Source organism: Hyperolius riggenbachi, chromosome 4 (genome assembly GCF_040937935.1).
Source record: "Hyperolius riggenbachi isolate aHypRig1 chromosome 4, aHypRig1.pri, whole genome shotgun sequence".
In the NCBI taxonomy this organism is placed as follows: domain Eukaryota; kingdom Metazoa; phylum Chordata; class Amphibia; order Anura; family Hyperoliidae; genus Hyperolius; species Hyperolius riggenbachi.
The window spans coordinates 143,208,358-143,221,350 of NC_090649.1; the positions used below are offsets into that span (position 1 = coordinate 143,208,358).

General features: G+C 42.5%; 1 protein-coding gene across 1 annotated transcript in view; it reads right to left on the reverse strand.

Moving 5' to 3' along the window:
• Window positions 1–508: 508 nt before the first annotated feature.
• LOC137570541 (carboxypeptidase B-like) overlaps window positions 509–12,993 on the reverse strand; it is a 48,224-nt gene continuing 35,739 nt past the window's right edge. The window contains exons 9-11 of the mRNA XM_068279234.1: window positions 8,841–9,043; window positions 3,959–4,043; window positions 509–694 (exon numbers count right to left, since the gene is read on the reverse strand). Of these exons, the coding sequence (XP_068135335.1) occupies window positions 510–694; window positions 3,959–4,043; window positions 8,841–9,043 (473 nt within the window). The 3' untranslated portion in view covers window position 509. The remainder of the gene's footprint in view (window positions 695–3,958; window positions 4,044–8,840; window positions 9,044–12,993) is intronic.

A 12,993-nucleotide genomic window follows, 5' to 3' on the forward strand; every position in this document is an offset into this window, starting at 1 on the left:
TCCAGGTCACATATTTATACACCCCACTATATTCAGGATAAATGGAAAGCTATTTCTTGTGTGCTCACATTTTTGGAAAATTGCTTATCAGATGGGATTTTTGCTAATTGTGAACCCTGTTTTAATCATAACAGTTATTCAAGGGTTTCTTATTTCAACCTTCCATAGGAAAGTACTAGATTGCAGGACCTCAATGTATCTCTAAAGACAGGATTCTCACCAAGTCACACCTTACATGGTGTCCCAATCTCTGCACAAACCTTTCCAGCACTAACAGTACTGCTGCAACTGCTGAGTACAGTACAGGACTTCCCACTGCTGTATACTTGTTAAATGAACGCTACATTCTGCTAACCATTCTCATACTATCATGCTAGTTCTTCTGTAATCGACTTTTTGAATTATTTATAGACAGTTATCAAAATCCTATACATGTTTCCATATACTGTAAATAATACAAATACACAAGTGACCCAGAATGGTGTGTATGGAAAATATATCTCTTTTATTTATGCATTGTTCAGGACATAACTGGCAATGTATTTGACAGCCAGCATTGTTTCTTCACAGGTCTCTTTAATCTCAGATTCGGGCAGTATAAAGCCATATCTGCCAGTGTCCCGCAGCTCAAATGTGAAGGAATACTTAATGCCGGTATCATACGCCCAATCATCTGATCCTCCAGAGGACAGGTCTGAAAAGAAAAAAACAATCAATAGATATGTTGTAAAGTTGTTGTATTAGAGAAGATCCTATAATATAAAGAACAACATGTTAATTGTAAAGTGGACCTCTGCAGAGTGAATGTCGCAGTAAGGACTGGTTCGTCCTTGCAATTGCAAGACACAATCACAATCGCCTAGGGTTTGGCCTTGGGATTTTGCAATGTGCAATTGCACTTTTGGCTTTTTTTCCGAGAACGAGAATCACATTGTGATCGCTCCAAAAGTACGGCATGCAGCACATTTGTGATTTTATACAAATCATAATGCTGTAGAGAGAATTATTGGATATTTTGAAAAAATAAGATAGAAATAAAGTATTTCCTGCCACCACAATGATGGAGGAGAGGATCCCATCTATGATTGGGGGGCCCTAAGCATTGGAGGATGGCTGTGCTGGGCACTATGGGAATCCTGGGATTTTCAGGTAGGCATGGCACAAATACAAATAGCCATATTTGGGTCAAATATAAGGACGACCTGAATTTGAACGCCAAAACTATCAATTACACACATCAATTCCACTAGCTTAGTCACCTCCTCTCACTCCCAGGACTTCTCACAAGCATCACCTCTCCTTTAGAACGCTCTCCCACAGTCAATCCGCCATGCTCCAAGTCTGGACATTCTCAAATGTTCTCTCAAAACACACCTGTTCAGGCAAGACTATAATTTGCTATAGGTAGCATTGGAGATTTACTGCCTCATCCACTAACCCCTGTGTCACTTACCTAATGTCTCCTCCAACCCACTACCCTGTAGATTGTAAGCTGGCAAGGGCAGGGACTTCCTTCTAGTGTTTCTGATTCTGGTATAATTTATCATATGAACATGCACCGGTATTGGTGATGTCTCAAACCACACAAGAACAATGCATGTGTTTGTATTTTTATTGCTGGATGTCCTGATTGTAGAGCTTTTTGAACCTCTCATGTATCTATGTTCCCCACTATTTGTACTGTGTACAGCGCTATGGAAAATGTTAGTGCTATAATATTATTAATTCCCTTCTAATCTTTTTATTACTGAATCCTGATATTTATATAGTCAAATTATCAGTGACTGAAGCTGTTGGTTCTGTATAAATAATAATAATCCCCTGTACCATCTGTAATGTAGTATGAGCAAAAAGGAGGGGTTCCGCACAATAGCCGTTGCAAAAAGTATCAGATCTTTATTGAAACAGGTTAAAAAGTTGTGTAGCTAACATGTTTCAGACCCACACTGGTCCTTAGTCATAGCACATAATGTAACCTGTAATGTAGCACACACAGAGAAATCAGTCAATAAACACATTTTACTTTGTATTTATTATTTGAAACCATTGTCAGGCAGAAAGTATCAAAGATGTAGATTTTAATAAAATTTGGTGATTAAGCTGGAACCCGTTTTAGTAAATGCCCACTTCTAAAATCAGCATGCAGTTTTCTGCATAGGATATTTTTCTAAGGACTGGTGCACACCAGAGTGGTTCATGAACATTTTTTAAAAATGCTAGCGGTTTGAAAACCGCTTGGGTAATGTATTTCAATGGGCTGGTGCACACCAGAGCAGTTCGTTTTTTCCACAAACGCAAACTTCGGGGCTGCAGCATTTTTTAGATATCTGAGGCGTTTCTGCCTCAATGTTAAAGTATAGGAAAGTGGAAAATCGCTCTGAAAAAATGCTAGATCAGAGTGGTTTTCCAAACGTTTTTGTCAAAGAAGCTGTTCAGTAACAGCTTTACTGTAACAATATATGAAATCTGCTACACAAAAATGCTCCAAAAAATGCCAGGCATGTTTAGAAAATCTCTCTAAACATGCCTAGAATCGCTCTGAAAATCTGCTTCAAGAACTTTGAGCCTCAAGCGTTTTGCAGATCTGCTAGAGGTTTTTGGTGTGCATTGGCCCTAACTCCGGTAGCAATGTTCATTGCTGATCGGTGCTGTGAGCGAAAACTTCCCCTTCCAGTGACTTGCCTGGGAATAGTTTGTTTTGGCCAGTGGTCTCTGTTAGCTTTGTGAAGTATTCAGTAACACATTCCTATTTTTGATGGCAATAACTCTTTATGAAGTCAGCTGTAATTACAACGTAATTTGGGATCAGACGTTGAGCATTTTTTATTTCCTGCTGGCAAAGCGTGGCTGGTAAAAAGATAACTGAAGCAAATACGTAATATTATTTTGCTATTTTTATACTAGGCGGTACTTTGGTCTTGCTGAGAAGGGATAAGAAGCCATATTGGAAAAATCCAAGAACCATCTAATCTCTTTTTTTCCTACCAAGTACCATTACATCTGTGATACAAACATTGGCTCTCTGCTAAATATTTTTTGTTAATGCATTTGGGTGTACCGTCATGCCTTGTTGTGTTGGAGTTGCGGAGTGTTACATCATTGCTACTGTCCTTAACTGATTCAGGACCTCTGGGCTTTGGCCCCTTGAGCCTCGTTCACATTTCACGCTTTGTCATCCATATTTTGGCAACACGTGCAGGAGGCAGACACACATGAACATAAGACGTGCATAGACTGCACTATCTGATGTTCACACTGCATGTGTTCCGTACCAGTGCGGTGTGCGAACGTTGCTGCAGGCATTTTTCAGCAAAACTACAAAAGTGAATGGGATCAGCCATGCAACGCATGCAAACGAGGATGGCGTGCGATTGCACGCGTTGCGTTCCGATCGCACAGCCATCTGCATTTGATAATGTGAACGAGGCCTTAATGATCAGATCCTTTTTTTGATTCAATAATTTTTATTAAGGTAACATTTAAAGAGAAAAAGTAACATTGTCACCCAGTATCCCCACGCAGGGGGCCATAGAATTGCAACAACTGTAAAATTCAAAGACTAATAACAATAATAGTAGCAGAGTCTACCTGTCCATCAAATAATATACTTCAAATAGACAATGCGTACAATTAGCTAAGTGCTATCGCCGCCATGATAACGCAGCAAGCCGTGCCTCCGGACCCTAATAAAGTCTGGGGTAGCATTACAGGTCATATTAAATCATATTTAGTAAGTGATCACTGTGGCTGTTTGGCTCATAGTGATCTTGCTTCACCTACATCTGGAAAAGGTTAAACAAAACTAATACAGCAAGCAGTGAACGGCCAGCAACACAACACTTTCATAAGTGAAATGTAGAAGTGTAAATGTGATTAACAGTATCACAGTACAGTTATTGTTATGTTTCATATATTACTCCTCATACTGTAAAGATATTAAACATGACAGCAAACTTACAGATGGTTTTCCCTCCAGGTCCATAAGTGTACACAGTTCCATATAAAGATGACAGCGCATTAACTGCACCCTCAGAAAGTGCAAGCTGAAACAGAAAAGAAATATTGCTCAATCACAGTCAATTTAAAGCACCCCTCAACCAGGGAAAAACACAACTGAATTTAACTAATGAAGGGCTAGATTACCTCATCCTGAGAAGCCTGATGCTTCTCATTGCCTATGGGGTCCCTTCCTTTCCCCTTAATCTTCTTATGTCCCCAGCCCCCCAGAAGTCCCCCCAAGCGATTCTGAACTCTGCATGTGCAAGTTCTGAACTGCACATGTGCAGTAAAAGACAGCGCTAGTGGACGAGCACTTCCTTTTGCTTTGCACACCAGGTTTGGAACTCCCGCATGCGTAGTTCTGAATTACCGCTGGGCAGGGGCGGACCTACCATGAAGCCGTCTGAATCATGTGATGCCTAAAATCTAGGGGCCAGTGTTTGGTCAAACAGTTCAACCACATTCGAACAGTGTCACTACCCGCCCTCCCCTATGACATAAGCAGGTAAGGTGTCGATATTTGCCTCTTATCGAGTGCCATTGCAGGTAAGATCGTCTAGAGAGTCTAAACAGCTGCTGAACTCCTGGCTGCTGTATTGTGAGGCCTACAATGATGTCCCCAGGACATCAGTATTAGACCAAGGTGAAAATATATACAGTAACATTGTTTAATAAACAATATCAATACAAAATTTCAGTTTGCCAGATTGTAACTAGCAAAGAGGTTTAACGTGTACTTTTACAAAGAGGCACTTCAAAATCATGAAATGTTTTGGGGATATTTGCAATTTAAATTCTTAATAAATATAACCTTCGTGTTGTTGAAATTGGATGAGAAGGAAAAACAGACAGTAAAGGGAGATAAGCTTCACAACGCTTGTTTTGAGAAGTGGCCCACTACACAAAGGACCAATGTCCAGGCTTGGGAGGGAGAACGTGTGGCATCAAGGACGTTGCTTGTTACAGTAAGTACACTCACATAAGAAGGATTAGGATTAGCTCTGGTTTTCTAAAGCTGATCTATGTTGGAATGATGCACATTGCAATTTGCAGTTTGAGCACAAGATGTCACTGTCGTGCTCCACCATTGCCCTTTTAGAGAATGTTGTATGGGAAGTTGTTGCAAGGTAGAGGTTTTCCATTCCTACTCCCCTTTCAGTTAATTTAGCCAATCCTTGGAGCCTTGGCAGTACAAGAAGTTATTTAACAGGGATATAATTACATGAGACATTACCATGGAGGAGATCAGTGAGTAGGGGGTAATCCAACCTGGTGTCTAGCCTGTCCAGGGGGTCAGACTTTTGAAATGGGTTATTAAGACCTTATGAAAGACTGTCCAGGCAGGCAAGCAATGTCCCATTGATACTGTAAGATTTCTTTGTATTCTAGAGCAATCTATGTGGTTTCTGCCCGCCTCTGGGATCAATATGGTATATATGTTGGGGAGTCCTATCCGGGTTAGAGGTTGCTGTCTTTCCCCTAGTTAGGGATATGTAACTTTAAGGATAGTGCCCACCCCCTAATAGGGCGTGTGTTGTTTGAAATCTTATATATGTCTTGAAAGAGTATGTGAACTTCAGCATTTGATAAAGGGCCTTTGCCCGAAACGTCATGCTGTTGTAATGCTTATGTACAGCTACCATTGAGATGCAATAAAAGCACTTGTATGCACTTTAGAGGGTTGAGTTCTGCCGGGATTGATTCTTTATTTGTATTCTAGAGACCAGAACACAACGCAAATATTTCTTGACCATTGATTTAAAATTGATTTAAAGTTTGATTTTGGACTACCTGAGCCTGGAACTTTGGGATACATTTTAGGTCAAAGTTTATAAGAATGTTGCTGTATTAAAGAAAGAGTAGCTCAAGACCTCTTCTATACCATGCTATTTTATGTACATACTGTATGTGGCTGAGTATTAGAAATCATCACAGTATCTAGGTGGCTCTTGGTGGAGATGGCCTCAAACTCAATAGCGGCCATGCCTCCTCCACTACTGGGAAGTAGTATAAGCAATAAGGCACCCACTTTTCTCTGTAAAATTAAAAGACTGACTCTTTTCTATTCCCCCTATGGAAATCCTGCATTTTCTTCACTTTCTACATTACATTAAATCTGTGGATTTTATATGTAGCATATTTTTTGGAGGGAGCTTTCCTTCAGCATTTCTGCCTCTTTGTTTCTGACTTTGGCCAGGAGATGTAGGTGTTATTGCAAGGTTCACAGTAGGTTTGATCTGGCTGTTGTCAATAACTTGTGGAAGAGCCAAATGTAAGTAGGTTGTCTTTTCAGGCTCAGTCAGCACACAGGATGGGAGTGTGAGTAATGTCTTAAAAAAATAATTTTACTGAATATAACTTAATGAAAAAAATGGTTGTTGTTGTCTAGATTCTCAGATTAGATCTTGCAGAGTGATCGAATCGGCCTACTCCATGAATCATTTATGTTAGACCTAAGGTGCCCACTAACGATACAATCTTGATTGTATAATCTTATCAGATCTATGTAGTGGAGGGTAAACTGAGTGAATATACTTTGGATGGATTCTTTGGGTCGAAACGGGAAATGTGGGTGTCGGAGGTGCTGCAGAAGTTTGGGCATCCCATAGATGCCATGTTCATTGCAGCTATAAAGGGTAATTTGGGCACCGCTGCTGTTTGTAGCTGCAGTTTGTATAGCGGGCAGCCCCACTTTGGCACCCAAATTTCCCTTTATGGATGTTGCCTATGGGGTGCCCAACCTTCCGGGGTGCACAATATTGTATAGTGGTGTAGGCGGTGTAGATATTGGCGGGTTTGCGGCAGGGGGGACAGTTATGGTTAGGCATTGTGAAGGTGGGGAGTCGGTGAAGGGCTAGGCATGGGTGCAGGGCTGGTTAGGGCTAGGCATTATGAGAGGGTTGGTTAGGGTTAGGCATTGTGAAGGTGGGGAGTCAGTTAGGGCTAGGCATGGGTGCAGGGCTGGTTAGGGCTAGGCATCATGAGAGGGTTGGTTAGGGTTAGGAAATAGAGGTTCGGTCTGGGTCAGGCATTGGTGGGAGTCAGGTAGGATTAGGCATTGGTGGGGGGTCAGTTAGAGTTTGGCATCAGTATAGGGAGGGCTTGTGTGAGAATAGGGATAGGGGCTCGTGTGATTTAAAATATCAGTAAAATTTACAGGTATTTTACAATGGGAATTACCACTGCACACTAGCAGAATATTGGTAATTTTACCTATATTCTATTAGCAGCTATTCCAGTGCCAAAATTTCTATGGTGCCCTTTTTTACATGTACACACTTTAGGAAGTCCCTCATATTATATAGAAATGGTAAGATTTTATTATTGTATCCTGGAAAGGTGTCTATCAATGATACAATTGATTGTTCTGTCTTACCTGATCTATGTAGTAAAAGGGTAAACTGAGTGAATACACTTTAAATGCATACTTTAGGTAATCCCTCATATTAAAAGAAACCTGAGACAACCTGCAATAAAAGATTCATACATACAAGAGTTTTCATCAAGGTCATACTATTTATTGTCTAGATGCTCATTAAAGTGAATGGGAACCGCATTTAAAAAAATGAGACAGATATTTACCCAAGGAGAGGGAAGGCTCTGGGTCCTATAGAGCCTTCCGGCTCCTCTCCTGGTCCCCTCTTTCCAGTGCTGGCTCGCCTGGTAGCAGCATTTCACTAAATTAGTCAAATACTGCTTTACCCGGCTGAAGGAGGCTTCAGAAGTCTTCAGGGAGCCCGAGTGCTCCTGAAGAAGGGCGGCCCTGTACTGCGCCTGCGCAAGCACGCTCTCTTGGACGCTCACGTGTGTGCAGTATGGAGCCGCACGTCTTTGGGAGGACACGGCTTCCGAAGACTTCCAAATACCCTTTCGGCGGGGGATTGAAACTGGGGGGGGGGGGCAGCACAGGATAGAGGGCACCGAGAGAGGAGTCGGAAGGCTCTATATGACCCAGAGCCTTCCCTCTCCCTAGGTAAGTATTTGCTTCATTTTTTTTAAAATGCGGTTCCCATTCACTTTAAGAATACAGTACAATCTTGATTGTACTATCTTACTACTTCTATTTAAAGTGTACCTGAGATGAACTGCAATAAAAAATACATAAGTTTGGCCAGTCAGGGCTTACTACGCACCGCACATGCGTTGACTGGCCCCCACTGGCTGAACTTAGGGGAGCCCTTAAAGAGGATCCAGAAGTCGGAGGAGGGCGGCGAGGGATGTATCAGGCTGAACTACTGCGCCTGCGCGGTCCGCTCCGGCCCACGTGGTGGTGATTGACAGCGCCGCTCGCAGAGGCGCAGTACAGGCCGCCCTGGAGGTCGCCCTGACGTCATTGCCGGGGACTGGGACGGAGTTGTGGCGAACGGCTGCGGGGAGAGCTGCGGCGAGGGACGTGCTGGAAGCTTGGGGCTGGAGGAAGCCCCCGGTAAGTAGCACTTATTTTTTTTAATACTGCCTGATGACTCCTTTAAGATGAACGTTTCATATTTGATTCGTTGTCTTTATTGCTTTGTTAGCATAATTGGTAAAGGGAGGCTGCCGCACACACACTCACCCAACAAAGGGAGCAGGAAATCTTGACCAGCATCAATGACAAACAAAAAAGGAAAATCCCGATACTTGCTCCGATACGCGTGAGCTTTTATCTGAATGCTGAGATGCTGGATTATGGAATAAAGATTTTTCTATTTTCACCATAAACACTGGTGCAGCGGGAGTTTCCTTTTTTGTTTGGCTTTGTTAGCATGTTCTTTAAAATGGTTGTAAGTTTAATGAGGCCCAAATAAAGTATACGACCCTATGGCAAAATAATTTTCTTCATATTTATAATGGATACTCACCAGTTCGTCGTGGTCCTTTGCTTTGCTGTTAGTGTAGGAGTAAGGAAATAGAAGCATCTGAGAATACGAGTGAATGGTCAGGTAAGCCTTGATAGAAGGAAGGTTAGACCGGATGAAGTCTCCCAGGGCTTTGGTCTCGCTCTCGGATTCAGGAGTGTCGCCATAGTAAACCTCACTACAAGGACTTCCCGTGGCTCCAGCAGCTTAAAAGTTCAGAACATGAATATAATGATAGGTGTTGTAACACAAGCTATATTAATCTGTCACAACAAAATGATGCACTAAAAATGTACATTGAAGTGTTTATTACAAATAACATAAAAATGTAAGTTCCATGGTTAAATATTTTAAAGGTCCTGACTTGGTATTTTAACAATATATATATTGGATGCAGTGTTTCTGTGATCACCTAAAGTTAGTATACTCATACCGATATATACTGATGGTTACGCTAGGTACACATGCTAGTGTGCACACCCTGACAAAAGGCCTTTTTTATAGGGTAAATGTGTAGGTGGACAGAGCCCAAGCAGTCTGGCAGTATGTTATCTCCCTCAGCTTACGCTGATCCCCGCTAGGTGTATTGGATGTGGTGCGGGTGGATACAGGGGTAGGGGAATTTGGGCTCTCTAGGGAAGGGTTAACTCACCTTGGGTGCCACCTCCATTTCGATGTGTTCTACGCTGCTCTACAGCTTCTTACACTTCTGCCCTCACACTGGAAGTTTAGCTTAAGAAGGAGAAAGTGTAAGAAGCTGGAGAGCAGCGTGGAACGCATTGGAAGGGAGGCGGCAGCGAAGTTGAGTTAACCCTTGCATACACATCCCCCCCCACACACACACACATAAACACACAGCTTTAGCTTTTTGCAAAATTGTTCTCACTCATCCCTACGCGCTAGATGGCACTTGACTCAAGAAGCCATTCAACACCATCTCTGGCTCTTTAAACAAGCTCAGGGGACACCTGTACTGTACTTATGCTAAATTCTCAGCTGAGTCTGTCCCAGATGAGCAAGGAGGAAAAAAAATAAAAATCAATTGTAATAACATTCATCATTCAGGCTAGGTTCAGAGTAATCAGTTGCATAGCACATTGCATAGCCTAATTATTGTGAATTGGGGACTTAGATCAATGAATGGGAACTGTGTTCCCATTCATTGATCTCTGGGCTAAGGGGCGGGGGTGAGAATGCGGCAGTAGGAGCAGCAGGAGCAGAATTTTGGACATAGCAACTACGTCCAAAATGCTTAAGAGGTTAAAGAAAAACATTTTTTGTTACAGCTGATACAAATCGTAAAATTAATCTGCACTGTTTCTACTTCCTGATTCATGGAAGCAGACATAGGGCTTGATTCACAAAGCGGTGCTAACTGTTAGCACGCCTGTGAAAACCCCTTTAGCACGTCTAAACAAGCTTTTCGCGCATAAAACTTTACGCGCGCAAAACTTTATGCGCGTACAACTTTACGCGCGTACTGCACAGAGCGCAGGGCGCTCCGCGCGAAGTGCCCATTAAAGCCTATGGGACCTAGCGCGCGTAAAACTTAGCGCGCGCAAAGTTAGCGAGTGATCTAATTGAGAAATCCGGTGCTAACCTACTTAGCACCCTGGTTAGCGTGTCTAAAGACTTTAGACGTGCTAAGTAGGTTAGCACCGCTTTGTGAATCAAGCCCATATTGTTAACAGCCTGTGCTTTCAAATGAGCTTATCTGCCATCTCTGCCTTGGCAGTCATGTGACACAGGGGAGAGATCAAATTACAACTTTTAATTAGACACAAATGAGGGGGAATTAAACAGGCTAAACATTGCATTAGAGTTTTACGGTCACATTTTAGTATCCACACTGTGAGGATCTGCTTGGCTGCCTGCGCAGGCAGGCAGCCTTTTGACACTGTTCAGGTCTGCATTCAGCAGGTCTCTGGAAGAGAGACTTTTTGTCAGTATTGCAGCTTGCTGCTGAGGAGTTTGCAAACACTAATTATGCAAATCTCCTACCTGCCTCCTTTGATGACTGGCAGTATAAAGAGCTATGTTTCCCAGAGTCCTTTGCTGGTCATAAGGATTTAGTCCTGTGTAACACTCCTGGAGTATCAGCCTTGCTCATTGTTTGAAGATTAGCTTAGAGTAATTCCTGGGACTGCACTAGGCAGGTTTCCCTAGTGCAGTTAGGATTGCTTATCTGTTTTGTTTGTCTGTTGCGATTGTCCTGTCCCAGCGGTGGTCGACAGGAAATCGTTCTGTGTGTCTGGGTGCTAACCTGAACAGTGGTTGTTACTGGTAGCCCCTTCTGATCTGTCTTGCCTGGATCGCACTCGCCTAGTGCTAGTGCTGTGGATCCTTCTGTCCTGTCTTCCTGGATCGCACTAGCCTCTTGCGCTAGTGCTGTGGATCCTATCTCTCGCTTGTTCCTGTTTTTGTGTGTCTGTCTTGTCTGCTACAATCGCTTGCTGGAGGCTCGGTGAGGTAACCGTTAAGCAAGCGCTCGCGTCCTCTGTTTCATGTTTGTCTGTCGGTGGTTAGTTAGGCGTGCTTGTCTCTGTTGTGCTTAACACGCGGAGACCGCGCATAAACACGTGCACTGTTGCGAATGAGTGCGGTGTTCGCGTTTAGCTAGCGTTTGTTATTTTCCTTATCTTTTCATTGTATGATTTGCTGTGCCTTTGCTACTCTCGTGCTCTGCCTTGCTGTAGCCTTGTGTCACCTCTGGCAATTGCCTCTCTTGCGATTGCGTTCCTACTTCATATCTGCTGTTGTGTATGCACCGTCGTGGGTTGGCGACTAGTTTGGTGCACACACATACAATCTGTCCCTGTGCTCATTCTCTTTCGCAATCGCTTCGCTTGCGTTCTCACTTGGTTTTCTTTGTTGTATGTCCGCCGTCGCAGGGTGGCGGCTAGATTGGTGGACATACATACATTCCTTATCTGTGCTTATTCAGTCTTGTGTCGCTGTTAGCAATCGCCATCTCTGGCGATTGCCTTCTCTCCTGTTCTTCATGGTTGTGTATGCACTGTCGCGGGTTGGCGACACATACCCTCTGTCTCTTTGCTCTCTCTCCTTCAGGGCTATCTTGCCCTGCGTTTCTTCCCTTCGTGCAATTCCTGTCTTGCGTCTGTGGCAGAGCAGAGGAGCTGTTCCTCTGCACTCCACAGCTCCACCTGCCGACAGGAATTTCCCTCTACAGGTGCATTGCACCTTTTGCTGAGTTCCCTCAAATTAAACGCTTGTGGAGGATTTCCGCAGTATCAGCGCATGTCTTGTGCGCTGATCACGGAGGGAATTCCACAATCGTTACACACACTCTGTATTTAAAGCTGTAAAACAAAAAAAAACATAATGATCCTTTGAACTTTCCTTCCGTAAAACCTTATCTCAAGCTGTCTCTCACTGTTTCTTGACTATTTAAAGAGACACTGAAGCGAAAAAAAAAATATGATATTATGATTTGTATGTGTAGTACAGCGAAGAAATAAAACCTTAAGATCAGATACATCAGTCTAATTGTTTCCAGTACAGGAAGAGTTAAGCAACTCTAGTTGTTATCTCTATACAAAAAAGCCATTAAGCTCTACGACTTTCAAAGTCGTGGAGAGGGCTGTTTTCTGACTTTTATTATCTCAACTGTTAGTTAATTTTTTACTTTTCCTCTGCCAGAGGAGAGGTCATTAGTTCACAGACTGCTCTGAAAGAATCATTTTGAATGCTGAGTGTTGTGTAATCTGCACATATTATAGAATGATGCAATGTTAGAAAAAACACTATATACCTGAAAATAAAAATATGAGAATATTTTCTTTGCTGCTAATCTTCTAGTAATTATTCATAGTACACAACCAATTCATTATATCATATATTTTTTTTCGCTTCAGTGTCTCTTTAAGCTCTTCAGAAAACAGGACTGAGTTCGACCAAGTTGGTTAAATAGCTCAGAGAAGCTCTTTTTCAACTCAAGTTTTTTAAATCATCTTGTACAGGAAAACAGCATGGGACTCCTTTCTTTGCTACTAATATTCTATTGATTATCCATACTACACATACACTTCAATATCTCATAAGTATTTGCTTTAAAGTTATGTGAATGTCTTTTTGAAGAAGACATTCATTGCAAACGATGGGATTCTTGAACTGGCGTTCATTTCTTGAAGAGTAA